The following is a 24,409-nucleotide window of genomic DNA, read 5'->3' as shown; positions in this document are numbered from 1 at the left end:
AGTCTAGGCATTCGAGGCTGTGGTGAGCTATGATTGCACCACTGTACTCCAGCCTAGGCAACAGAGCAAGACCCTGTCTCTTAAAAAAAAATTTAGAATGGCTAGAATGTACTCATATTTACAGTACCATTGCCTGTGTTGAGTTCCTGGACTCTTCTCGGTACATGACCTCCTGGAGGCTTTTGTGGTGATGCGAAGATAGTGCCAGGCATAGGGCCTTAGGTTCTCTGCTCTTTGCATATAGGAAAGCTTATTGATTCCTATTCCTTAAGTCCAGTTGGGGCCCACAGTTTCTTTCTGAAAGGAAGAGATTACACCAGTTTAAACTCTTTAAAAGAGGCTACTTTATAAATAGAAAATATAATATGTGGTGAAAACACTCTCATGGGAAAAGCTAAATGACCCATATGCATAGTAGGAATGCTGCACCAAGGCAGAAGTGCCAGAGACTGTGGGCTCTAAAGGCAGCTGTGTGGGGGCATCCAACAGTCTGATGTTCACTTGGGAGCTGTGGCTTATCGTCCCTGGCCCTGAGTAAGTTTCCTAACCTCCCCTAATTGGCTTCATTGTTTGCAACATGGAGAGTAGTATCTACTTCATGAGGGCCAAATAATATAAGAAGTTCCTGTAAAGAGCCTGGCACGTAATAGGTGCTTTACCCACATTAGAGGTTAGAGGACACATCTCCAGCAGATGCATCCTCACTACCACCATCTCAGTTGGAGTCATGGGAACTGAAGGAGTTCCCAGTAAGATTGCTGTACAGATACTAAAATGTAGCTCAAGCCCTGGCCCTGTAAGTAGTTCTAGTAGACACTGTGTAGTCTGTAAATTGGACAAAACAGAGAACTAGCTTGATGTGCCCTGAAATGATTAACAGGGTGCATACACAGGTGTGCTTTGCTAATTATGCATCTAGTGTGTGGCTAGGCTCTAAGGCCCTGGACCTGGGAGGGGATGAGGGCCCTGATTGCCCCTGAAGCGCAACTTTGGTTTAAAGGTGTGCCCCAGCTTTTGGCGATCAGGATAGAACTGATAAAAATAGTGGGTGACCTACAACACTGTGTATCTTTTTAAACGGAGGTAGCCAGCCTCAATCAGTTGTTTTTAGATACAGCCGTTAATCATTAAAGCTGGGCCCAAGCTCCATTGCTAATAAGGTTAATGGGGCTTGTCTTTGGCTTTGGGCAGGGGCGGTATATGTCACCAACCTGGACAAGTAAATCTTACTAGATTATGCGTAAGCAGGTTTTCCCTGTATTTAAATGCATTTTATAAAGATATAATTAATGGAAAGACTTGGGCATCATTCACCTTAAGCTTGACAATCTTATTAGAAAATGGTAAGATTTAATCCGAGTATTAAGTTTGAAATCGTGATTTCACCTCTTCTCAGCATCGTGTTTTGCCTGCTGTAGTGGTTTTCCAACACAGAGGTGGGGGCGTTAGCCGGCTAGGGGACCCTGGATCTCATTCCCTGCCTGTTTGCATCCGCGCCTCCCCACCCCCACCCCCATGAGCTCAGAGTGTTTGTCTTTCTGCGGGAGGAGGCGGGGCCGGGGTGGGCGGAGCCCTGCGTGAACTCAGGCTGTTTGTCTTTCTGCTGGAGGAGTGGGCAAGCAGCTCTGAGGCGGTTCCCAGGCGGCTTCTAACTCTCATGCTATCATTGTGTTTGCTTCCGGCAGAGAGTCCTGGCCCGATCAAGCCAAGAAGGTGAGAGCAGTTGGACGCAGGGAGGACAGACAACAGAGAGAGGACGCACTGGCCACTGGACCCTGCCACCGCCCCCTTCTCCCTGCTGTCTGCTTCCAGAGGATGAGCCCAGCCTTCAGGGCCATGGACATGGAGCCCCGCGCCAAGGGTGTCCTGCTGGAGCCCTTTGTCCACCAGGTTGGGGGGCACTCGTGCGTGCTCCGCTTCAATGAGACAACCCTGTGCAAGCCGCTGGTCCCGAGGGAACATCAGTTCTACGAGACCCTCCCAGCTGAGATGCGCAAATTTACTCCCCAGTACAAAGGTGAGCCCCCAGCAGCAAGAGGGTTCTCCGGCGCCTGGCTAGGAGATACAAGGGATCTTGGCCATGGAAGGCCCTGGCAGCCATCCCTGGAGCCCTCGCCCCCTCCCACTCTGTGCTTTCCCTCCTCCTCCTCCTCCTCCTCCTCCTCCTCTTGGCCCTCCGCCCAGCACCTCACCCTCAGTTTTCAAGCCTTGGTAAGATTGCTTGATTTTTTTGTTTTGTTTTGTTGGATTTGAGTTTATTTTTGGTGGAAGTGTAGTTGTGTTTTATGTTCAGGTATCTCTTGATCACAGTAACCCATAGTCCCCCATGGGGGAACTGTGGGGGAAGACTTTACCCAGAATACTTGCTGCCTGCTTTTTGTCCTCCAGGAAACCAGAAGCCCGGGTGATTAGGTAGGCTGGGAGCAGGGTTGAGTCAGATGGAATGCAGGAGTGGGAGGCCTGTGCTGATTAGCTGAAGCCCTTTGCTATTACGGAATGTCCCCAAAATTGCTATGTGAAGGCAACCCTTTGATTCACATATGATGACTTTCTCTCTTTTTATAATTTTTTTGGGGGGGACATCAGTAGCCACCAGCATGGTGTGGTCTTTCCTGGGGAGGGGGGAATCTTTCGTAAATCAAAGAAGAACCCATTAAATAAATTAATTTTAAATGTTCATTGCCTGGTTATACAAAAGACTCTAGGACAATTTAGGTTCTTCTGGGACTATTGAAACATTGTTTTTAAAGATACAATGTACTGGGTGCCTCTCTCTGTACTCTGAATATGCATGTGTGTTGTGGTGGGGGGGGAGTTGGGGGCCCTCACTTGGTCCTTCTCTGTTGTTTTTTCCAGGACAAAGCCAAAGGCCCCTTGTTAGCTGGCTGCCCCTTCCCCCTTTTTTCCCCTGGTCCTTTACCCCGTGGCCACAGGGAAGTGTGGTCCCTGAATTCCCCACCCCGGCTCCTCTGCGCCCAGAGCTGGGGGCCATCTCAGAAGTGTCGTCTCTCTCTGAGCACGCATTCCCCTGCAGCGAGCAAGCAAGCGGGCGGGCAGCAAGGACTGAGCAGATTGAGTGATCCTGGGGCAGAGAGGCCTGGGAGGAAAGGTGTTCAGCCAGTCGTTTGTAAGGCGCTCGTCGGCACCTGCTGAAACGTTCCCACCTGACAGCCTCCTTCTCAAAGACTGTCTAATTACACATGGCAGGTTCTAGAGACTCGAAGGGGAGAGCTGCTTTCAAGGCCGCCATGTTTCTGTGCTCCCTGCCCAACCCTATCTGCCTTGTGTTCATTTTTGTTCCTTTGTGACATGAGACTGTAAAAATGAATAAAAGCATTTCAGAAGGACAAAAGGCTTGGGGTGCCCACCTATGTGGGGGTGCTGTGGGAAGCCTTTGCTAGGGTGTCTGTTGTGCTGTGTGGTTTGTTTTGTTTACCCCTTTATTTTGCTCTGCTTACCCAGTCTTCCCTTACCCTTGGATGCTTTTTACCCTCAGGCAAACCGTGTGTTCAGGCTTCGCTTTAAAGCAAGCCTTGAGGCTGTCAGTGTTTCTGTTTAGGGCATTACAACTTCCCACAAGATATAAAGAGCAATGTTTTAAGTCTCTCAGGATTAGAAGAGTTAACATAAAAATGAATAAACATTTTCAATGATGGAAAAATGTGTCTTGTAATTCTTTGGCTCTTGCCTTGTTGAGTGCATTAGAGAGGAAGACTCTTGGCCATGTTTGCTCCCTAATTGCTTGTCTTGTATGGTGTCATCTTTTCTAGCTGTTTTGATATTTGTTAAGTTGCAGATGAGTTTGGGGCCTCTGGCAACATAGAGACTAAGGAACAGGGTAAGAAAAAAACAAATGTTATAATCATGTTATTTAGAACGCATTTTCCTGTGGAATTAAAAGTCTTTTCTGCTCCTCACCCCCCTTTTCCAGGTGTAGTATCTGTGTGCTTTGAAGAAGATGAAGACAGGAACTTGTGTTTAATAGCATATCCACTAAAAGGGGACCATGGAACTGTGGACATTGTAGATAATTCAGACTGTGAACCAAAAAGTAAGCTCCTAAGGTGGGCAAACAAAAAACATCACATCCTAGAAACAGAAAAGACCTCCAAGGACTGGGTGCGCCAGCACTGGAAAGAGGAGAAGATGAAGAGGTGAGTATAGACTGCTGAGAGGTGTTGGGGGTTTTGGTTACATCTCAGTTCCCTGGAGCTAAGGACTCATGATAGATTTAGTAGGTGCCTTGTCACTCAGTGGCCAGTTCTCCACACTCCCAACTTCTCTTTAATTGACTCTGGGTCAGATTATGCTGTTTTGGGTAAAAAGCTGCAATGGCTGCTATAAAAAAGATTCACTCTTTCTTTCTACAACTGCTCTGTGCCAGGCCCTATCCTGTGTCCTGGGGATGTAGCAGTGACCATGACAGGAGCTACCCTTTCACCTTGGGTTATTCACCGATGGGGACAAAATGTGATCACTGATGTTGGACATCCCCAAAACCCCAGGGTCCACCTACATAGGGCCTTCCAAGTCCTGCACCTTGGCAAACCTTATGAAAATATAAATTATATAAATTAAAGTATGTATAATGTAGCTAAGTAGGTCAACCTATTCCCTTGGAATTTCAGTTCATATTTTCCCAGTCTCCAGCATTTGGAGTCAGGGAAACCTGGATGTACCAGAGACCAGGAGATGGTACTAACTAGAGGAGGGCAGTGAAGGCTGCCTACCTGCAGGGGCCAGGGAGCAGAGACTGATCTTGCATCTTAGGTTCTCCTTGCTGTAGAAAACAGTGGTGGGCTGGCCCCTTGATTTCTTTTTTTTAAATGAACTTTCTTGAGGTAAAATATACTTGGATAAAACGCACCCATATGAAGTCTTCAGTGAGTTTTGGAAGATGTGTGCACTGAAACACCACTGCATCAAGATATCACTTTCCATTACTCCAGAAAGTTCTATCCTGCCCTTTGGCCCTGAATTTTGATAAGACATAATTGATTTATTGGGTCCTTGTCTCTTTATAGCCATAAGTTAGAAGAAGAATTTGAGTGGCTAAAGAAATCTGAAGTCTTGTACTACAGTGTAGAGAAAAAGGGTAATATAAGTTCCCAGCTTAAACACTATAACCCTTGGAGCATGAAGTGTCACCAGCAACAGTTGCAGAGAATGAAGGAGAATGCGAAGCATCGGAACCAGTACAGTATCCTTTGTTCCTGGGCCTGCCTTAGAGGAAGGGGATGGGAAGTGAGGAAGACACTTGGAGCTCTGAGAGAGAGCTTTGGTTTTTTTATACTAAGGTTGTGCCAGGACACCCTGTGTGATAACTGTGGGCAAATATCACCTCCCTTGGGGCTAGGGACTAGACTGGAAGTGTGCTTGTGGGGAACAGGGGGTACTGGGTCTCTGAAGGTGAGGGGTGCCTCATGAAGGGGGCACCTTGCATCAGGTGGGCTTTAGCCTGGGTAACCTAGAGGAACAGGGCAAGGGGCTAGTCCCTTTTTTTTTTTTTTTTTTTTTTTTAGACAGAGTCTCACTCTCTTGCCCGGGCTAGAGTGCCGTGGTGTCAGCCTAGCTCACAGCAACCTCAAACTCCTGGGCTCAAGGGATCTCCTGCCTCAGCCTCCCAGGTAGCTGGGACTACAGGCACGCGCCACCATGCCCTGCTAATTTTTTCTATTTTTAGTTGTTTGGCCAGTTTCTTTCTATTTTTAGTAGAGACGGGGTCTCGCTCTTGCTCAGGTTGGTCTGGAACTCCTGAGCTCAAACGATCTGCCCACCTCGGCCTCCCAGCCCGGCCGCTAGTCCCTGTTTTCACACTCCTTCAAAAGCCTCCAAACAGTGCTTATCTGCCAAGAGCTATGAGGGGTTGGGGGGTAGGTGAGGAGACTTTCTTTTCAGTTCTGGTTCACCAGACTGGCACATGAGCCGTGCATAAGGAAAGCACCAGAGTCCGTCCTTTTATTTATTTTTAATTTGTATTAGGGAAGACATGTTAAAAATAGAATAATACATTGAACCCCTAAGTATCTGTCACCCAGGTTTAGCAAGAATCCTTCAGAGATGATATTGTATATGTCCATTGGGAAGCACAGTGTTTAGTTGTCTTTCTCTTTTGGGTCATCACTGTCTTTGATTATTTTTTCATTAGGTGATTTTCTAATTTTCTCATTCTGTCTTCAGTCATTAACTGAAATTCTTCTATAAAGAGCAACTTTTCGTCATCAACTATGTGCTTGTCATGAGTTATAGTTTATATAGGAAAACAGGTTAAAGCAAGGAAACCCAATTGCAGAGTGGACAAAATAAACAAAACGTTTATTTTCCTTTATTTACTAGATACTTAGAATAATGAGTAGGTTCCCTAACGTCCTCTAGAGGTGACCAGTGAGTTTTTTAGCATTATTATGCATGCACGAATTTAAATATATTTGATGTTTTAGTCCATCGCAGTTATCTTACTGATGCTCAGATGGTCGGAAGTTTGACTCTCATGGAAACCTTTTCAAATAAGCTCCTGAGTCATTTTGACCCAATCATGGTAGTCCGTGATGATTATCTTGCTTTTTGGTATGAAAAAATGGTCCAAGGCCATGTACATTTGCTTCCCCAGGTGTAAACTCGACCATTGCTCTAAGACAGGGGTCAGCAAAACTTTTTGGTAAAGGGCCAAGTATTTTAGGTTTTGTGGGCCAGAGTCTGTTTGCCATTGTAGCATAAAACAGCCATAGACAATACTGTACATGAGTGAGTGTGGTTGTGTTTAAAAACTTTATTTACGATCATTGAAAGTGAATTTCATTTAATCTTCATGCATCATAAAATATTATATATATATATTTTTTACTCTCTTAAAAATGTAAAAACCATACCTAGCTTACAGGCTGTACAACAGTGAGCTGCAGGGTAGTTTAGCAGTTTAGGTAGTGCTCGGGGGAGCACTGGTTCCTTTTAATGGGAAGTGATGAGACAACAGAACAGTCTGCGCATTAGGGGCTCTCATTACTTATGGTCATTGTTTCTAGACCTTTTCAGTGCACACTGCTAGGAAACAGACATTTATTTATTTTTGAGAATGGGTCTCACTCCATCATCCGGGCTGGAATGCAGTGGCACGATCAAAGCTCATTGCAGCCTTGAACACTTGGGCTTAAATGATCCTCCCGCCTCATCTTCCTGAATAGCTGACACTACAGGTGTGGTAGTGTACACCTGTAGTGTCAGCTATTCAGGAGGATGATCCTCCCGCCTCATCCTCCTGAATAGCTGACACTACAGGTGTACACTACCACACCTGGCTAATTTAAAAATTTTTTGTAGGGACAGGGTTTTTTTTTTTTTTTTTTTTTTGAGACAGAGTCTCGCTTTTGTTGCCCGGGCTAGAGTGCCGTGGCGTCATCCTAGCTCACAGCAACCTCAAACTCCTGGGCTCAAGCAATCCTTCTGCCTCAGCCTCCCGAGTAGCTGGGACTACAGGCATGTGCCACCATGCCCGGCTAATTTTTTCTGTATATTTTTAGTTGTCCAATTAATTTCTTTCTATTTTTAGTAGAGACGGGGTCTCGCTCTTGCTCAGGCTGGTTTCGAACTCCTGAGCTCAAACAATCCGCCTGCCTTGGCCTCCCAGAGAGCTAGGATTACAGGCGTGAGCCACCGCGCCCGGCCGGGACAGGGTCTTGATACATTGCTCGGGCTGGTCTTCAACTCCTGGTCTCAGGCAGTCCTCTTGCCTCAGCCTCCCAAGTGTTGGAATTACAGGCATGAGTCACTGCACCCGGCCAATAGACATTTATTTTAAAGAAAAAGATATTTTCATGAGTTACACTGATATTTCCAATTCACATTTAAGGCTATAGGATTTACTGAACTTACTTGATGTTCAATTTGTAATTGAAGACTTTCTGTTGTTGGACACTGGTCCTACACCTAGCTGAGTTCAGGAAATGGTGTGTGTGTGTCTCCTACACTGGGAGAGCCTGGGCCTGTGTTGAATCCAAATGTAGGCTGCTGTCATGTCAGTTCCCTGACAAGAAGTAAAGGTGCCACTTAGCTTTCTAGTCAGCCTTGAGCTCCCTGCAGGGGAGATGGGCGGGACTAATGGAGTCTGCTGTGAACTTGGGCTTCTCTGGGTCACTATATCCAGGCACTGTGCCCTGGGAGTGCCAAGGCCCCATGCAGTAGCACCACTTCTCTGGGGTATTGTCCTTAACCACTCAGAATTTATCTTATTGGAGAACCTGACTTCCTGCTATGAGGTGCCTTGTGTCCTTGACCTCAAGATGGGCACACGTCAACATGGTGACGATGCTTCAGAGGAGAAGGCAGCCAACCAGATCCGAAAATGTCAGCAGAGCACATCTGCAGTCATTGGCGTGCGTGTATGTGGTATGCAGGTGAGGAGTGTTCTAGTACTTGGCAAGAGCTGGCTAGGGCATCCATTGTCTGCACTTCCCTGCCTTGGCAAAGTTTTATTTGCTCAAAAGATTCCAGGTTTGACCCTACATGAGTCTGTTGCTTTCTGGTTACAAAGATGGCATGCATGCCTAAGCGATCCCCTCTGAGGTTAGCCTGGGTGGCTGAGTTCAGAGACTGTGGACAGGAGTAGGGAGGAAGGCAAGAGGGTTAGGCCCTCTTCACTGACCCAGATGCTGAGCAGGGGCTGGGGCACAGTGACCAAACCCAGGCTGGATGGCTGCATCCCAGGTAGGGGCTGAACAGAGAGCACAGCAGCTCATTTATGCCTGGTGTACTTGATAAGTTAAAGGATCTGATCTAGGCTGTCACATTGTACCATCCCCTGGGTCCAGGCTTTGAGATGGCCCTTAGCTCCTGACTTGCTGGTCTCTCTCCCACAGGTGTACCAGGCAGGCAGTGGACAGCTAATGTTCATGAACAAGTACCATGGGCGGAAGCTGTCGGTGCAGGGCTTTAAGGAGGCACTTTTCCAGTTTTTCCACAATGGGCGGTACCTGCGCCGTGAACTCCTAAGCCCTGTGCTCAAGAAGCTGGCTGAGCTGAAGGCAGTGTTAGAGCGACAGGAGTCCTACCGCTTCTACTCAAGCTCCCTGCTGGTCATCTATGATGGCAAGGAGCGGCCCGAAGTGGCCCTGGACTCAGATGCTGAGGACTTGGAGGACCTGTCAGAGGAGTCAGCGGATGAGTCTGCTGGTGCCTATGCCTACAAGCCTGTTGGCGCCAGCTCGGTAGATGTGCGCATGATCGACTTTGCACACACCACCTGCAGGCTGTATGGCGAGGACACCGTGGTGCACGAGGGCCAGGATGCTGGCTATATCTTTGGGCTTCAGAGCCTGATAGACATTGTCACAGAGATAAGTGAGGAGAGTGGGGAATGAGCTTGCTGGCTGCTCCAGTACCTGAGAGACTCTCTGTGTCCCAGGCACAGCTGTGCTGTGTCAGGGAGGAGGCCAGTATGGCCAGGTGGTGGCCCCTGCAGCCTGGAGCTGATGTGTAGTGGCCTATGTGAGCCCCAGCCTGAGCCAGCCCCAGCTGCGCTTGGAGTCTTTATTTATTTTAACTATTTCTTCAACATTCCACGTTTGATGATGCAAATACCTCTTTCTTCCCCGAGTGTATACGTTCTAATACAAATCTTTTTGTTTATTGTACACAGTGCTGATGTCATTCTTTCCAGGGGCAGGCAGCCCCCCTCCCAACCCACAGAAGCCTCACTACATGCTGTGACCTCCTCTCTGGCTCAGCAATATTCTCCTGGCCACTGCTCCCACCCCATGGATCAATCCTAAAATCACCATAGCCTCTTAGCTTGGTCCTCAGTCCCCCAACCTAGCACCCTGAGATCACCCAAAAAGGACCCCCCGACACACACACGTACCTTAGCCTGGTCGTCTGGGGTCTGTACTGGCCAAGGTCTTTCTATGGCCCTGTGCAGCCTAAGCCAAAGTTGGGCAGCCAGGTGCTCCAAACTTTGGGTCCAGCTTTGGATACCTCTTGTGCCCCAGCAGCAGCTAGTTCGCTGGACATCGTGATGTCAGATATCCTGGGGCCAATACTAGGGTCTCATGTAGCTGCTAGGCTCAGGTCCATTGGCAGCCCGGGGCTCTGTGGTAAAGGGGCCCAGGTGGTAGAGGGCTCAATAAGGAATGTTCTGGTAGGGCAGTCCTCTTAGACACCTCAGAACACCACCTGTCACCACTCCTACCTGGCCCTGGGCCACACTACAATTATAGTCATCCTTCATGGAGTCCCCAGCCAACGCATCCCCTGAGAGCTACTATTGCTATGTGCCAGGACGTCTTTTGGGAGGGAAGAGGGTCTAAGGGAGGTCTTGAACTGCAGAGCCAGACCTGGTACAGAGAAGGCAGGGTCTGGATGTCAGATTCTAGCAGCTTTGCCCCTCATCTGAACCTCCTGGTACCTACCTCCTCCCCAAGGCCCACTGAGGCCTATGTACTCTGCCTAAAAACATAGGTCAACTACACACACTGGCCTAGTTGTGCCCATACCCCTGCTTCCTGGGCTCAGGCTTCCTGAGGAGAGTGTGTGGCCGGACCAGCCCCCCGCCATCCTCTCCCCCAGAGCCTCTTCACTGGGTTCCACAGGCACTCATACATACTACAAGGATGTCAAAACCTGGAGGTCTGGGCTGACTGGAAAGTCGGGTGAGTCAAACACACTTAAGGCCACTTGGTAACTTACTTCCTACCCTCTGCCAGCCCTCCTGTAGGCTCTCAGAAGGGACGCCAGAAATAATCTAGAGTTTAAGGTCCTATAAAGACAATAAAACAGAGCAAGATGATAGCGATTGATAGAGGTGGGAGTTTGACAACGTTATGCTGTGAGAGAGTGAGGGGAAGACTGTCCCAGATAAAGGGAACAGAATATGCAAAGACCCAAGACACAGAGGAAAACAGAAAAGAAGCCAAGGCTGAAGAGTGAGGAGTGGGGGTGGGGAGCAAATATGGGAGTACTCTGGACAAGGAATAGCCCGGCCTGGTTTCTGTTCTTAACTGCACCACCTTCTTTCCCTGACCCTGCCCCATCACACACACGCTTGCTCCACATTGGCTACCACCGGCACAGTACCGGGGCAGGGACTTAACGAAGAGGTGTCGTGAAACCTACACACGCCAAGGAGACCTGGCCTCTGCTGGGGCTTCCAAGTGTTGGACCAGCGGGATCCAACAATGAGAGCGGCATCCCGGGTCGCCGTCCTTATTGTTAGTAGGCCGGAACCCACTCCCCAGGGGCGTCGGGGGCGCACGGGCTACGACTGGAGCGCGCGTTCCCCTGGAGGTAGGACAGGCCGCAGCTCTCAAACTTGAGCGAGGAAAGGGCTGGGCGGGGAAAGCCGAGGCTGGGGTAAGGAGCCCAGAGTCGCAGAGTTCCGGGCCAGAGGGGGCGGCTGGCCCTGCAGGCCCGCCCCCCCGTCTCTCAGGGCTGCGTGGGTGCGCAGCGCGCCCCATGCGTGGGCCGACACACTCCGGGGCGGGGCTTCAGCGGGCGTGCGTGCGCACGCGTGGTGTGTCACGGGGCGGGGCGAGGGCTGCGCGGAGTTCGCGGCCTGGCGTTCTGGCTCCGCAGCCCCCTGCCGCCTACCCTGCACCGGCCCGGCCTGGCCCGTCCCCATGTACCGCGCGCTGTACGCGTTCCGCTCGGCGGAGCCCAACGCGCTGGCGTTCGCCGCGGGCGAGACCTTCCTGGTGCTGGAGCGCAGCAGCGCGCATTGGTGGCTGGCGGCGCGGGCGCGCAGTGGTGAGACCGGCTACGTGCCGCCCGCCTACCTGCGCCGCCTGCAGGTGAGTGTGTCCCTCTCGGCCCGGCCTCCGCGGCCCCTGGCGGTGGACCCCTTCACAAGCCGGCAGAACTAGCCTAAGGACCCGAGACTCCCCGGGACCCGAGGCCAGGACCTCTAGCAGACAGGGAGTTTGAGAACCTGACCCTGAGACCCTAGGCCCATAGGGACTGAGACCCCAAGAGCCAGCATCCCGCAAAAAAGACCATGCCCTTGACAGCCTACCCAGATCTACGAAAAGCCTAACTCTAGAAGTAGGACTCCTTGGGACCCCAGACTATTCAGTATTAAAACCTCCATCTGAATAGAATTTAAGAGCACCCTGAGGCTCCAGCCCTAAATTCTGGCCAGTCACCCAAATCCTTGAGACCCCTTAACATGCCCCTTCCCTAGATCCCTAATATTCCACATTCTCGCCTCTCCCTCAGGCCCCCAGTTGGAGCCACCGCCTCCACCACTGAAACCCGGGCCACCTTGGACACCACCTGTTTCCCCAAACATCCTCCAGGTCCTCAACCCCCCACTTGGACCCTGCAGCCATAAATACCGCCATCCCTAGGTGACACCCAAGCCCTGGGACCTTAGTGTCATTCACTGTCCTGTACTCATCCACCCTCTAAGCTCTTCCGAAGACTCCCCCAACCCTATTTGAACCAAGGACCCCAGCTCCTGCTGACACTCCCTGGCACTGCTCCCTTTACTCCCCAGGCCTCAGGTCCTGACTTTTCAGACTTCCTTCCTCTTACTTCCTTTGAAAGTGGGGGAGCTCCATCCCTCCTTGTCCTGAGCCTGGAGTGGGGGCTGCTTCCATTGTGAGGAAGTTAGTCCTCCTCATGGCTTCCCCTGGTCTGACCATGGCCCCATTTCCTTCTAGAGAAGGCTGCAGTCCCAGTTCCTGTTTCCCTGAGAGTAGCCCTGCTGCAGGGGCTGGGGCGTGGTGTCTCCAGCTGATCTATTCTGACCATAGCAGGAAGGAGGGCCCAGAGCCGCCTGGCCTGTGCCTGACACCCCCACCCCATCCTAGTCCCCAGCTTTTAGAAACATCCTGTTCCAGCCTGGTTCAGGACAGAAATAACAGGATAAATTTGGACATGTCATCTGGTCTTAGCAAAGGGAATGGGCCCTGAGCCCTAGGGGCTTCCTCACTGACTCTCAGCCTGATTCCATCTAGGAGTGCCTAGGGTAAGAGTGGGGGGCCCTGGACACCAGGCTGCTGGGTCTGGAGTGATGTGTCAGACCCAGCCTCTTTGGGAATGGGGTCTCATTGAAGGCCTGGGGAAAGTCCTATCTCTTCCCCTACTGGGCATAGGTCACAGGCCTGAGTCCCCTGCCCCAGCCAGGACCAGCGGGGCAGGGTGTTTGGGGAGGCCAGAGAGGCTACCATCTTCTGTGTCACTGTCTCTCAGTTTCTTTCTGCGTATCTCACTCGGTTTCCCTGACTGCGTTTCTCTGTCTGTGTTGTTCCGAGTCTCCACCTGTGTGTGTTTTCTTTCTTCTTCCGACTCTCTCCCACTCTGAGGCTGAGGCTTTCGGTTTCTCTCTACGTTGTCTCCCTCTGCCTGCCTCCCCATTCCTCTCTGAGCTCCTCTCTCCATGTCTTTCTTATTCTGTGTGTGTGTGGTTCTCTTTCTGTCTTCCTCTCTGTTTCTGTCTTCCTGCACTCTGGCACACCCCATACCACCTGGAGGGCTTTGCTGACCTCTGCGCCCACCTCTGTATCCCTCTCAAACTCAATCCGGAGTGAGTTCACCTCAGCTCTGAGGCTCCTGTGTCACCTGATGGACCATGTGTGCCAGGGGAAGGGTGACGTGGCTCGTCCCACTGCTGCTACCCCACACCCCCATCCCATGCCAGCCAGGCAGGTAGACTGGACCCTGGGTTGCTGGGCATGGCACCCAGAGCCTGGAGTAGGGGCCAGGCCCCTCTCTCGTGTCCATCCTTAAAACATAGAACTGCTTCCCAGGGCAGGTCTGGGAGCTTACCGAGACACCTTGAAGGCATGAGGGCTGGCAGCAGGGATGGGGAGGGGAGGTCCCTTTGGCCCATTTTTGCCTCCCAGGGTCTGCAGAGGACAGGGCTGTTCTGGAGTATGACCTTGGTTTTGTGAAGGATCAGCAAGATCCAGAGTCATTTATTAAGGATTCCAGACGCTGGAGGCGTCCTGCTTGGCATGTCAACCTGGGCTTTGAGCCAAGACTAGGGATAGACTAAGTGTGTGCTTCTGGCCACAAGCTGGGGGTCCCTTGGCTTTGTTTTGTTTTTGTCCCCTGGCTTTCAGAAACATCTTAGCCAAGAGCCTCCCTGTGGGGTAAAATCCCGAGTGGGGTCTCAAATATGTAAAGTGGCAGCATGGGGGCCACCCTGTGCCTTAGCTCCCTGAGTGATGCAGCTTGAGAACCCCATTCCGTATTGTAGTTCAACTTTCTGTGCTCGTGTCTAGCATTCCAGGCTTTAGCTGTAGTAGTCCTTTGCCCTCGGTTCCATCTGGGCTGGGCTAGATCTGGGCTGAGCACCTCCACTTGGCCCCCAGGTCTAACTCTGCCCCCTCCCCCTCTCCAGGGCCTGGAACAGGATGTCCTCCAGGCCATTGACCGGGCCATTGAGGCTGTGCACAACACAGCTATGCAGGATGGTGGCAAGTACAGCCTGGAACAGCGAGGAGTTCTCCAGTAAGTGCAGTGGGAGGTGGAGTGGCACCTCCCAGTGAGCATGGTGGAGTGGGGTCCTTCAGTGAGTGCTAGAGATGTGGGGAGCGGATGGGGGAGATGGGGATGTGAGGGGTCTATGGGGCTGTGGGGTCCCAGCATCCCACAGGGAGCATATGAGGACTTTGGGAACTGTGAAGTACACTCCCCAATGGTTTCCCTGTCCCTCCATCAGGAAGTTAATCCACCACCGGAAAGAGACCCTGTCTCGCAGAGGCCCCTCAGCCTCCAGTGCTGCAGCAATGACCCCATCCACCAGTGACCACCATCTGGATGCTGCTGCTGCCAGGCAGCCCAATGGAGTGTGTCGAGCTGGGTTCGAGCGGCAGCACAGCCTGCCCAGTTCTGAGCATCTTGGTGCAGATGGAAGCCTCTACCAGGTACATGGTGAGGGCATCCTGGAGAAGGGAGATGGGTAGGGCTTAAAGGCTTCGTCCAGGCCAGGCACTGGGGCTCACGCCTATAGTCCTAGCACTTTGGAAAAGTGAGGCAAGAGGATTCGTTGAGCCCAGGAGTTTGAGACCATTCTGAGCAATATAGCGAGACCCTGTCTGTACAAAAAATAGAAAAATTAGCTGGGTGTGGTGGTGCATAATTGTAGTCCCAGCTACTTGGGAGGCTGAGGCAGGAAAATCGCTTGAGCCCAGGAGTCTGAGGTTGCAGTGGCTATGATGACTCTACTGCACTCTAGCCTAGGCGACAGAGGGAGACCCTGACTCCAAAAAAAAAAAAAAACCTTCATCCAGAGGTTCAAGGAGTCCATATGGGGTGGCAGCCTATCCTCCCAGATCCCCAGATCCTACTTCTATCTTCCCAGATCCCACCACAGCCTCGCCGGGCAGCACCTGCCACACCTCCCCCACCTGTGAAACGCAGAGACCGAGAGGCCCTGGTGGCCTCGGGGAGCGGTAAGAAGGCAGGGTTGAGGGAATTGAGGTGAGGGTGCCCTGTGATTGGAATGGGTGCCCTGCCCGTATCAGGGAATTGGAGGCTTGGGGAGAAGACAGGGTCCCCATGTTGGGGCAATTGGGGGCTCTGGGCGTAGTGGGAGACAGAGCCTAGCAGAGGAACTGGGCCCTGTACTGGGGGACAGGGGCCCTGGGCTGGGAGGGGTAGGGGCTTCCAGAGGCTGCCCCAGCACAGCATCCACTCTTTGCTCACAGGTGGCCGCAACACCATGCCTTCTGGGGGTAGTTCCATGTCCAGCGGCTCTTCAGTCAGCAGCACCTCCCTGGACACGCTCTATACCAACTCCAGCCCATCTGAGCTGGGCTCCAGCTGCTCACCCACACCCCCACCTGTGCCCCGCCGGAGCACCCACACCACTGTGTCCCAAGCCCAGCCCCCTCCCTCCAAGGAACCAGCCCCTGAACCCTCTGCAGAGGAAGTGGCAGTTGGCACAACCTCAGCCACTGATGACCTAGAGGCCCTGGATACACTGAGCCTGGGGACAACAGAGGAAAAGGCAGTGGCTGAGACAGCTGTGCCAAGGACCATTGGGGCAGAGCTGATGGAGCTTGTGCGGAGAAACACCGGCCTGAGCCATGAATTATGCCGTGTGGCCATTGGCATCGTGGTGGGTCACATCCAGGCCTCTGTGCCAGCCAGTGCACCTGTCATGGAGCAGGTCCTCCTCTCACTGGTGGAGGGCAAGGTGAGGTGGGCAGCACAGCCAGGAGCCTCCCTACCCTCAGGCCACCCTGCTAACCCCACCCTGTTCCCATCCTCACACATTTGTCCAGTCTGTACGTGACAGGTATTTGTCAAGCTCTGGGCTTTCATTGTGCCGGGTGTTGGGGACATTTGAGCTGATCGCTGCAGGAGGAAGGGAGGAATAGCATTCCAGGCAGAGGCGCAGCCTGGACAAGGACAGTGAGGCAGGGCTGAGCTTGGCTCCTGGGGTGAAGCAGAGCAAGGCCAGCATGGCTGGAATACAGGGAGCGAGGGCAAGTGGTGCGGGAGGAGGTGAGACCTGGGGCAGGTAATGGATGAGACCAGATGTGGGTGGCCAAGAGTTCTGTCTGGCTGCAGAGAAGCAATAGACACAGGGCATGGGTAAGGGCAGTGCCCTACTGGCCTTGGCAGTGGAGAGGCATGGGTGCTTGGAGAGCTATGATGGAGGCCTAAAGGCTGACCTGGATAAGAGGAAGTGAGGTGTGTAGGCGTCATGGGATGGGTGGGGTCCTTTTGCCAAGGTTGGGGCAGCGCTGGTCAGGAGCAGGATTGGGAGGGCAGTGAGCCTGTCTACACGATGGGGACCAGATTGACCAAAGGTCCCTCCCTAGGGCTCCATGGTCCCTCTTACAATTCTGGTGGGGTGTGGGGGAATGACAGTGGGTTAATGGGCTTGTCTGTGCTGGGCATGACAGCAGTGCCTGGTCAACAGGGTTTGAAGAATATGTGGGAGGTGGGTAGATGACAGGCCTGCAGCTACTTTGTGTGGAATGGGAGGGTAAGGTCTGAGAATCATATTCAGGCAGTGACAGAGTTCATGTTTTCATGGGGCAGTTTGTCCAGATCTAGGATGATAGGAAAGTTGTTAGAAAAGCCCCCACAGACATGTGTCATGCAGAATCCTGTCCCAGGAGGTCATCAAGACTGGGGTTGAGTCCCCTCCCCTGTGTGGGCCATGTAGGACTTGAGTGGGACTCTCCAGGCTTGGGGACTTCCTGGAGATGGTGAAGGCAGGAAGTGTGCTGAGCTGTGCCTCGCCTCTCCCCCCAGGACCTGAGCACAGCCCTGCCCTCAGGGCAGGTCTGCCATGACCAGCAGAGGCTGGAGGTGATCTTTGCAGACCTGGCTCGGCACAAGGACGATGCCCAGCAGCGCAGCTGGGCCCTGTATGAGGACGAGGGTGTCATCCGCTGCTACCTGGAGGAGCTGCTGCATATTCTGGTGCGTGGTGGGGGGCCCATATGCATCCCCCAACGTGTAGAACAGTGACCCCCCCACGTTGTACCTTCCCCCCTTGATGCTTAGGAGTCTCCTCTGCACACATGCACTCAACTCTCTCCCATGTGGCCACACAGCTCGCCTCACATGGGTGACTCTCACATTTCTTCCTCCCTACAGACTGATGCAGACCCTGAAGTTTGCAAGAAAATGTGCAAGAGAAATGAGTTCGAGTCTGTCCTGGCCTTGGTGGCCTATTACCAAATGGTGTGTGCAAGACAGAGGGGAGTGGGCACAGAGGGACAGGGTAGGGGTGGGGATTCTGGGCACTGAGCACGCAGGGTCCCCTGCCAGGAGCACCGAGCATCGCTGCGGCTGCTGCTCCTCAAGTGCTTCGGTGCCATGTGCAGCCTGGATGCAGCCATCATCTCCACACTTGTGTCATCTGTGCTGCCGGTAGAGCTGGCACGGGACATGCAGACGGACACACAGGGTGAGGCCGGGGGGAGCCGGGTGGTGGAGATTCCTGCCATCTGGAGGGGGTTCCCGCCATCTGCTGGGGTTTCCTGCTATCTTCAGGGGCTCTGACTGCCTGCCTTGTCCCCCCAGACCACCAGAAACTCTGTTACTCTGCCCTTGTCCTGGCCATGGTCTTCTCCATGGGGGAGGCAGTGCCCTACGCACACTACGGTAAGAATGCATCTCATGGCCCAGCAGACCACGGGTCCTGGAGCCAGGGCCTGTGGCCTGGGGACCTGCTGACTGCATAGCCTGTCAGGGACAGGGTGTCCCCAAGGCTCACAGAAAGCCAAGAAGGCCGAGTGATGTTGCAGGGAGGGTACAGGGCTACAGACTTCTGTATGCCCCTCTCCCAGAACACCTGGGCACACCCTTCGCCCAGTTCCTGCTGAGCATCGTTGAGGATGGGCTGCCCTTGGACACCACAGAGCAGCTGCCGGACCTCTGTGTAAACCTGCTTCTGGCTCTCAACCTGCACCTGCCAGGTGGGGTGGGGCCCGGCCGGGAGGTGGCTGACCAAACGGGGCTCTGCAGGCTCAGCACCTTGTCTACACCCATGTCCTTCCTCAGCCCCTGACCAGAATGTCATCATGGCCGCCCTGAGCAAACATACCAATGTCAAGATCTTCTCTGAGAAGCTACTATTGCTCCTGAACAGAGGGGGTGAGGGCACAGGAATCTGCGCGGGTACCACTTCGATGCCCTGTGACTCCATGACCCCCTGCAATGACTCCTGCAACCCCCTGGGGTGACTCTGGGACCCCTGCAAGGACTGCCCTGACCCATGACCCCTGCCTCCTAGATGACCCTGTGCGCATCTTCAAACATGAGCCGCAGCCGCCACACTCTATCCTCAAGTTCCTGCAGGACGTGTTCGGCAGCCCCACCACAGCTGCCATCTTCTACCACACAGACATGATGGCGCTCATTGACATCACTGTGCGGCACATCGCGGACCTGTCCCCTGGAGACAAGGTGCCTGGAGGTGGCTGCAGCAGGGGTGGTCACTGTGTGGAAGCTGAAACAAAATGGATTGACATGACACTGAGTGGAGATGAGGGGACAGGGCCACTGCTGGAACCAGTTAAGTGTAGGAGACCATTGAGAAACCATGGCAGGTGCGCCAAGAGCCGAAGGAGCCAGCCGTGAGGTGATGTGGAGACAGGTGTCTGGAGAAAGCTGGAGGGGAGGGAGTGGTGGAAGATGGGGAAAGAGGGTGGAGTTTGTACGAAGCCTTGGAGGCTGCAGCAGGAGGTTTCGATCCCTTCGCGGAGGGGGCAGTGCTCTGATGAGCATCCGAGGTGGAACTGAGACTGTGCAAGCAGAGTGGAAGCTGGCCAGTGAGGAAGCAACCTCAGAGGGCCGGGTGGCACAGGTGGGACGGGCAGAGGCTGCACAGTGGTGAAAAGAGGCCATCCTCAGAGTGTGCTGGAAGTGGGTCTGGCAGGGCTTGTTGCTGGATTTATCTTTAGCGACAAGGTGGCTAAAGTGCTGATCATTGATGTGGGGACGGCCAGGAGAAGAACTTCTTGGGGAAAAAAATAGAGATGTGTTTTGAATATGTCGAGGTTGAGGTGATATCTGCTAGTCAGCCAGGTACTGGGGGCATCAGGGAGGCAGTGGGGGCGAGTGGGCACTAGAGAGACATTTTGGAGCTGTCTGCGCAGAGATGTGTTGGAGCCTGTGACGGTGTGATTGCCTAGGGAGTGAGATGGATGGACAGGCAGGAAGCTATGGCTTCAGCTCTGGGCACAGCTGGGACAAGCAAGGAGAAACCCAGGAGGAGAAGCAAGAGCAGGAGCCCCAGAGCGGTGTATGTGGAGGAGGAAGGAGATCAGCCGTCTCCACACTGTTAGGAGCCGGAGTAAGACAAGGGCTGAGAACTAGCCACTGGATTTGCCACATGGAGGTCAATGGTGAGTGACAGGCAGTGTCTGTGGGGTGGAGGGAAGAGAGTCTGAATGGAGAGTTTGAGAGAATTTGAAATTATTGGAGAGTGGAAATGAGAGGGGAGTTGGAAGCAGTAAATGGAGACAATGCTCAGGAATTTTCTAGGAACAGGAGCAGAAAAATGGGGAGTCGCTGGAGTGAGACGATGGGGGTCAGGGAGAGCGTTTTAAAGGCGGGAGATGCTGGTGCCCGTGCTGAGCCAGAGGGAATGGTCTAGGAAGCACAGAGAAGTGGATGGTGTGTTAGGGACGGCAGCCACTGCAGGAGTCCAGTAGGCGAGGCCGCAGGGGAGGCTCCAGGCCACCCGGACAGGAGCCGGGCAGTTCATTCAGGTGGGAACAGGTGGGATGTGGGTGCTGAGCAAGGTAGGCAGGTTTCTGAAAGATTGCTTCTATTTTCCCCACGGAACACCAGCCTAGCTGACCAGGCAGCTTAGCTTTGGCAGACAGAGAGGAGGTGGGCAATGGCGCTGTAAAGGAGAGCGGACACAGCAGATAGCAGCAGTGGGAGTCCCTGCGGTGCTACGTGTCCATCCGAGGCTTGCGGTGGGGAATGAAGTTCAGACCTATACGCGGCTCTGTACTTGTCTACTGCCTCAACACTGGCCTGTGATGGCCAGGGCCGGGACTTAGCAGGCTGATGCTGCCTAAAGGTGGTTTCGATATTGATTCCTCTAGTTAAAGGTAAAGAGAGAAATGAGAGACAAAGAAAAAGGGTTGGGGTCAGGTCAGTGGATTGGGGGCCTCATCGAGGATGTGGAAGAGCTTGGCTGTTGAGTCACAGGGGCTGTTGGGACAACTTCAGCCAGAGGTGCTGAAAGTAAGGGTTGGGGGAGGGGGTGTTGGGGGTGGATTCAGGACACGTGTGGAAGGTGAGGCCAGGTGTTGGAGATGGCTTGGATGTGAAGTGTAAGGGAGAGAAGAATCAGAGGAGACCCGCACTTCAGACCTGTGCTTTTGGATTGACAGCGGCATTCTTCACGGAGATAAAGAGTGTGAGAAAGCCTTCAGCTTTGGGAGGGTGGTGCAGGTTGTGAGTTTGACAGTGCAGATATGCAGGTTTGAGACATGCAGGTGATGACAGGCAGTTGGACAGTCTCGCCTTGAACTCACAGGAGAGGTCTAGCCAGAGGTATGAGGGTGGGTCACTATTTGAAGCTGTGGGTATGAACAAGATCTTTCAGGGCGACAGAGGACAGGGTAAGAAGCAGAGGGCTTCTGACAGACAGACAGATGGGCAGGCCACATTTGGGAACTGTCTGTGACTGGGATAAGCCATTCATGCACTGATTTAATCAACAACTATTGAAGACCAGTTCTGTGCCAGGTACATTCTGGGTGCTGAGGTTGCAGCTCTGATGTCCAGGTGGCATGAGCTGATCCACAGCCCTGGGGTCCATGGGTGGTAGTGGCCTATCCCTGTCTGGTGGCAGTTGCAGTGCCTCCCTGGGGTCCCTGAGCTGGCCTCCTCTTCCCACAGCTGCGCATGGAGTACCTCTCCCTGATGCATGCCGTGGTCCGCTCCACGCCCTACCTACAGCACCGCCACCGGCTGCCCGACCTACAGGCCACATTGCGACGCATCCTGGCCGAGGAGGAGGCCTCGCCCCAGTGCCAGATGGACCGCATGATTGTTCGAGAGATGTGCAAGGAATTCCCTGTGCTAGGGGAGGCCCCCAGCTAGCACCTTCCTTTCCTCCCTTCCCTGCAGCCCCAGTCAGGATGCAGGGGACTCAGGGCTTGGCCCTAAGAACGTTTTGCACTGATGGGGGTAAGGTGGAATAAAGGACTTGAGCAGGGCCCCCCACCTTAATTAGACCTTATGTAAGGGGCCAAGTATAGGATTGGGGACCACAGTCTGGGAGCTGTCCTGGGGCAGGGGGAATATGCAAGCTAAAGCCCCTCTATCCCCATATAGACCGCCTCTTCAGCATGCCCCCACTTCACCCCATAGCCACATGCACACTTGGAGTCCTGCTGCTGCTCCAGGCTGGGCCACAGCCCCCATCCCCACCCCACCTGGTCTGTGTCCTGGGCCTCAGCAAGCCATGTCCTTCGGGTGAGGGAGGCATCTCCCACCAGCTCTGTTCTTTGCCTTAGCTTTGCAATGAGTGCTGCTCATGTGCTCCCCCTGCCCCCACGGGGGTCACCGCCCCTCACTCCCAGCCCAGAGGCCTTGGCCAAGCTGCTGCTTTGAAAGCGGGATCTTGGAGACAGGCCATCCATCCTGGAGCCTTACAGAACAGGATGATGGCACTGAGAAAGCCAACGACAGAATCTATTTTCTCTGTAAAAATGTAGACTGAAAAGCCATGTGTATTTTCCTATGTGCTGCAGCTCTCCTTTGGAAATAAATCACAGGCGTCTGGAATCAGGCTTCCCCGAATGATCCTGGGGGTGCTGGGAGAGGATGGACAGGAGTGCTGAGGTCTCAGGACCCCATCGCTGTGGCTTCCACTGACCTCTGCAGCCTGAGGAGGTGATGGGCCCTGACAGGCCTGGCCTTCAAGATCCTTTGAGCCCTGTTCCAGCCTCTCTTCCCTGAGCCCCCACTTCTCCTGGGCCCCAGCCACAGCCCAATGCCCCTCATGGTACACTTGCAGGGGTCTGTACCTCCAGACTTCACTTACATCTTGCTCTTTGCTTTAAATGCCACCCTTCTCCCCTCTGTTGAAGCCCTGTCATCCTTCAGAGGTGTTGCCGAACAAAGGAGGCCCCTACCCTCCAGCCCTGGCCTCCCTGAACACCTGGCTCTGTCTAGCCTTATTTCCCTCCCTCATTGGTCCCTGGGTCCAGCCAGATACCCTCATTTTGCAACCTCAGCAGAGATGTGGTAATTATGGTACGGTGAAAATATCTTAACAAGCATGGGGTTGGGTTTACACTACTGTTTTAGAAGAGTTAGGGGCCAAAGTTTGGCAGAAACTTCATTCTCCTTATGGGTTCCAAAGTTAGCAAAGAGGCTCTCACTATAAGTGAGGGAGGAGAGTCAGGAACCCGCCACACCAGTCAGAAGTGGTTTCATTTTTTATTTTGAGACTAGGGTCTTGCTGTGTTGCCCAGGCTGGTCTTGAACTCCTGGGTTCAAGCAATCCTCCTGCCACAGCCTCCCAAGTAGCTGGGAATATAGGCACATGCCACTGCACCCAGCTCGAGTGGTTTTCATCATTTCCTATAATTTTTGCCCAAAATTCCTCATTCATCAGGTGATTCCACACATCATTGACACTGTGGCTTCTGGTTATGACTTTTTCATTCTCATTGGGGTGCTGAAGGTGGGGGCTGTTATTCTCCCAACAAGAATATAATGCAGCAAGCAGCACAGGGAGGCCAGGGCTAGAAGTGGGGGGCCCCGGGAAAGAGGCTCTCAGGAAGCTGAGGCGGGCACATGTGATGGGAAGTCGGTGGGAGTGAAGCATGGGGTCTGGTGGGGAGCCCCCTCTCCGTCGTGGACCCTGTCAGAAGGCTGAGCACACAGGCTCCCTGCACCGGAGGAGGAGCTGACAGTGTTTGGCCCCCAGTAAAGCTCTGTGGGGCACAGCCCGGGTAATCATCCTGGAGACATTCTGCCTCCCTTTCACAACCAGAATCAAGGACACTGACTTTCTGTCACAACTCCTTTTTCATTGGGGTGCTAAAGGCAGGGAACCATTGTTCTTAGGAGATAGTGTCATTCAGTGAAAAGCACACGTCCCAGGAAGCTGAGGCAGGGAACTGACAGCCTCTGTGATTTGTTCTGTTCCTTGTCATGATGCATACAGCGACCTCCTGGGAACTGCAGGCTATGCTGTGCCCTTTGTCCCAGCGCTGACACCTAGAATAAACAAAGTATAGCCCCGTGGCAGAAGCCCCTGCCCACTTCTGCAGGGTTGTCCAATGGGGCCCTTGCATGTGTTGGTAAGGAATGCAGAAGCACCAGCTGACAAAGTTACATAAATGCTGGGTCCTGGCAGCAAGCAGGGCTCCAGGACCCCGTCAGCAAACACCCTGATGATGGTCTCACAACACAAAATTACAACCACTAAGGCAGATTATGATTAGGCAGAGAATTCGTCTCAGGGAGGGAACTGTCTGAGAAGACACCTCTGGCTGCTTGGAAGGATGGTAGGTGTGAGGTGTGGCTAGGCAGGAGAAAGGGCAGTGAGAGCACGAAACACCTCAAAGAAAGGGAATGGTTGGGTGGGGTTGAGAAAAACTCAGATTTTGGGGGACAGTGAGTGGAGTTTGGGCTGATTGCTGGGTCAGAAGTGGCACTAGAGCTGGGTGCCTAAAGGTGCTGGCGCCATGTCTGTGGAACATGCCATGGACTACAAGCTGCTTGTGCATAAGGCCACCCCAGGGTGATAGATGGTGTAAAGATCATCCATTTGCTCAGTCCCCAAAAGATACAGACTGAGGTTCCAAGTAAATGAGGACAAGCCTGTTGTTTGGTTTTATGGAAGAATAACACTATGGAAAGTACAGTATTCAAAGAGGATGGCTTAGTGAATTACAACAGTGAAATGCTAACACAACCAGCACCCAGGTGAAGAAATAGAATGTCACCAGTCCTCAAAACCCATTTAATCACT

The 24,409-nt window shown here is 53.0% G+C and overlaps 2 protein-coding genes across 4 annotated transcripts in view; both read left to right on the top strand.

The window, feature by feature from the left end:
• IP6K2 (inositol hexakisphosphate kinase 2) overlaps window positions 1-9,626 on the top strand; it is a 29,521-nt gene extending 19,895 nt beyond the window's left edge. The window contains exons 2-6 of one of the 2 annotated variants that reach the window (XM_012638333.1): window positions 1,686-2,017; window positions 3,932-4,154; window positions 5,025-5,200; window positions 8,215-8,390; window positions 8,853-9,626. In XM_012638333.1, coding sequence (XP_012493787.1) covers window positions 1,816-2,017; window positions 3,932-4,154; window positions 5,025-5,200; window positions 8,215-8,390; window positions 8,853-9,353 — 1,278 coding nt within the window. In that variant the 5' untranslated portion in view covers window positions 1,686-1,815 and the 3' untranslated portion in view covers window positions 9,354-9,626. Of the gene's footprint in view, window positions 1-1,685; window positions 2,018-2,856; window positions 3,662-3,931; window positions 4,155-5,024; window positions 5,201-8,214; window positions 8,391-8,852 lie in introns of those variants that run through there. The other variant, XM_012638342.1, reaches the window with a different exon arrangement.
• A 1,859-nt stretch (window positions 9,627-11,485) lies between these two features.
• NCKIPSD (NCK interacting protein with SH3 domain) overlaps window positions 11,486-24,409 on the top strand; it is an 18,155-nt gene continuing 5,231 nt past the window's right edge. The window contains exons 1-13 of one of the 2 annotated variants that reach the window (XM_012637907.1): window positions 11,486-11,777; window positions 14,333-14,442; window positions 14,654-14,858; window positions 15,296-15,386; window positions 15,642-16,132; window positions 17,203-17,373; window positions 17,551-17,637; window positions 17,725-17,863; window positions 17,980-18,060; window positions 18,246-18,374; window positions 18,460-18,552; window positions 18,692-18,864; window positions 21,319-22,209. In XM_012637907.1, the coding sequence (XP_012493361.1) occupies window positions 11,607-11,777; window positions 14,333-14,442; window positions 14,654-14,858; window positions 15,296-15,386; window positions 15,642-16,132; window positions 17,203-17,373; window positions 17,551-17,637; window positions 17,725-17,863; window positions 17,980-18,060; window positions 18,246-18,374; window positions 18,460-18,552; window positions 18,692-18,864; window positions 21,319-21,522 (2,145 nt within the window). In that variant the 5' untranslated portion in view covers window positions 11,486-11,606 and the 3' untranslated portion in view covers window positions 21,523-22,209. Of the gene's footprint in view, window positions 11,778-14,332; window positions 14,443-14,653; window positions 14,859-15,274; window positions 15,387-15,641; window positions 16,133-17,202; window positions 17,374-17,550; window positions 17,638-17,724; window positions 17,864-17,979; window positions 18,061-18,245; window positions 18,375-18,459; window positions 18,553-18,691; window positions 18,865-21,318; window positions 22,210-24,409 lie in introns of those variants that run through there. The other variant, XM_012637898.1, reaches the window with a different exon arrangement.

This window comes from Propithecus coquereli, unplaced genomic scaffold (genome assembly GCF_000956105.1).
Source record: "Propithecus coquereli isolate 6110/MARCELLA unplaced genomic scaffold, Pcoq_1.0 Scaffold1, whole genome shotgun sequence".
Taxonomy (NCBI): domain Eukaryota; kingdom Metazoa; phylum Chordata; class Mammalia; order Primates; family Indriidae; genus Propithecus; species Propithecus coquereli.
This window is presented reverse-complemented; position numbering and strand designations above follow the sequence as displayed.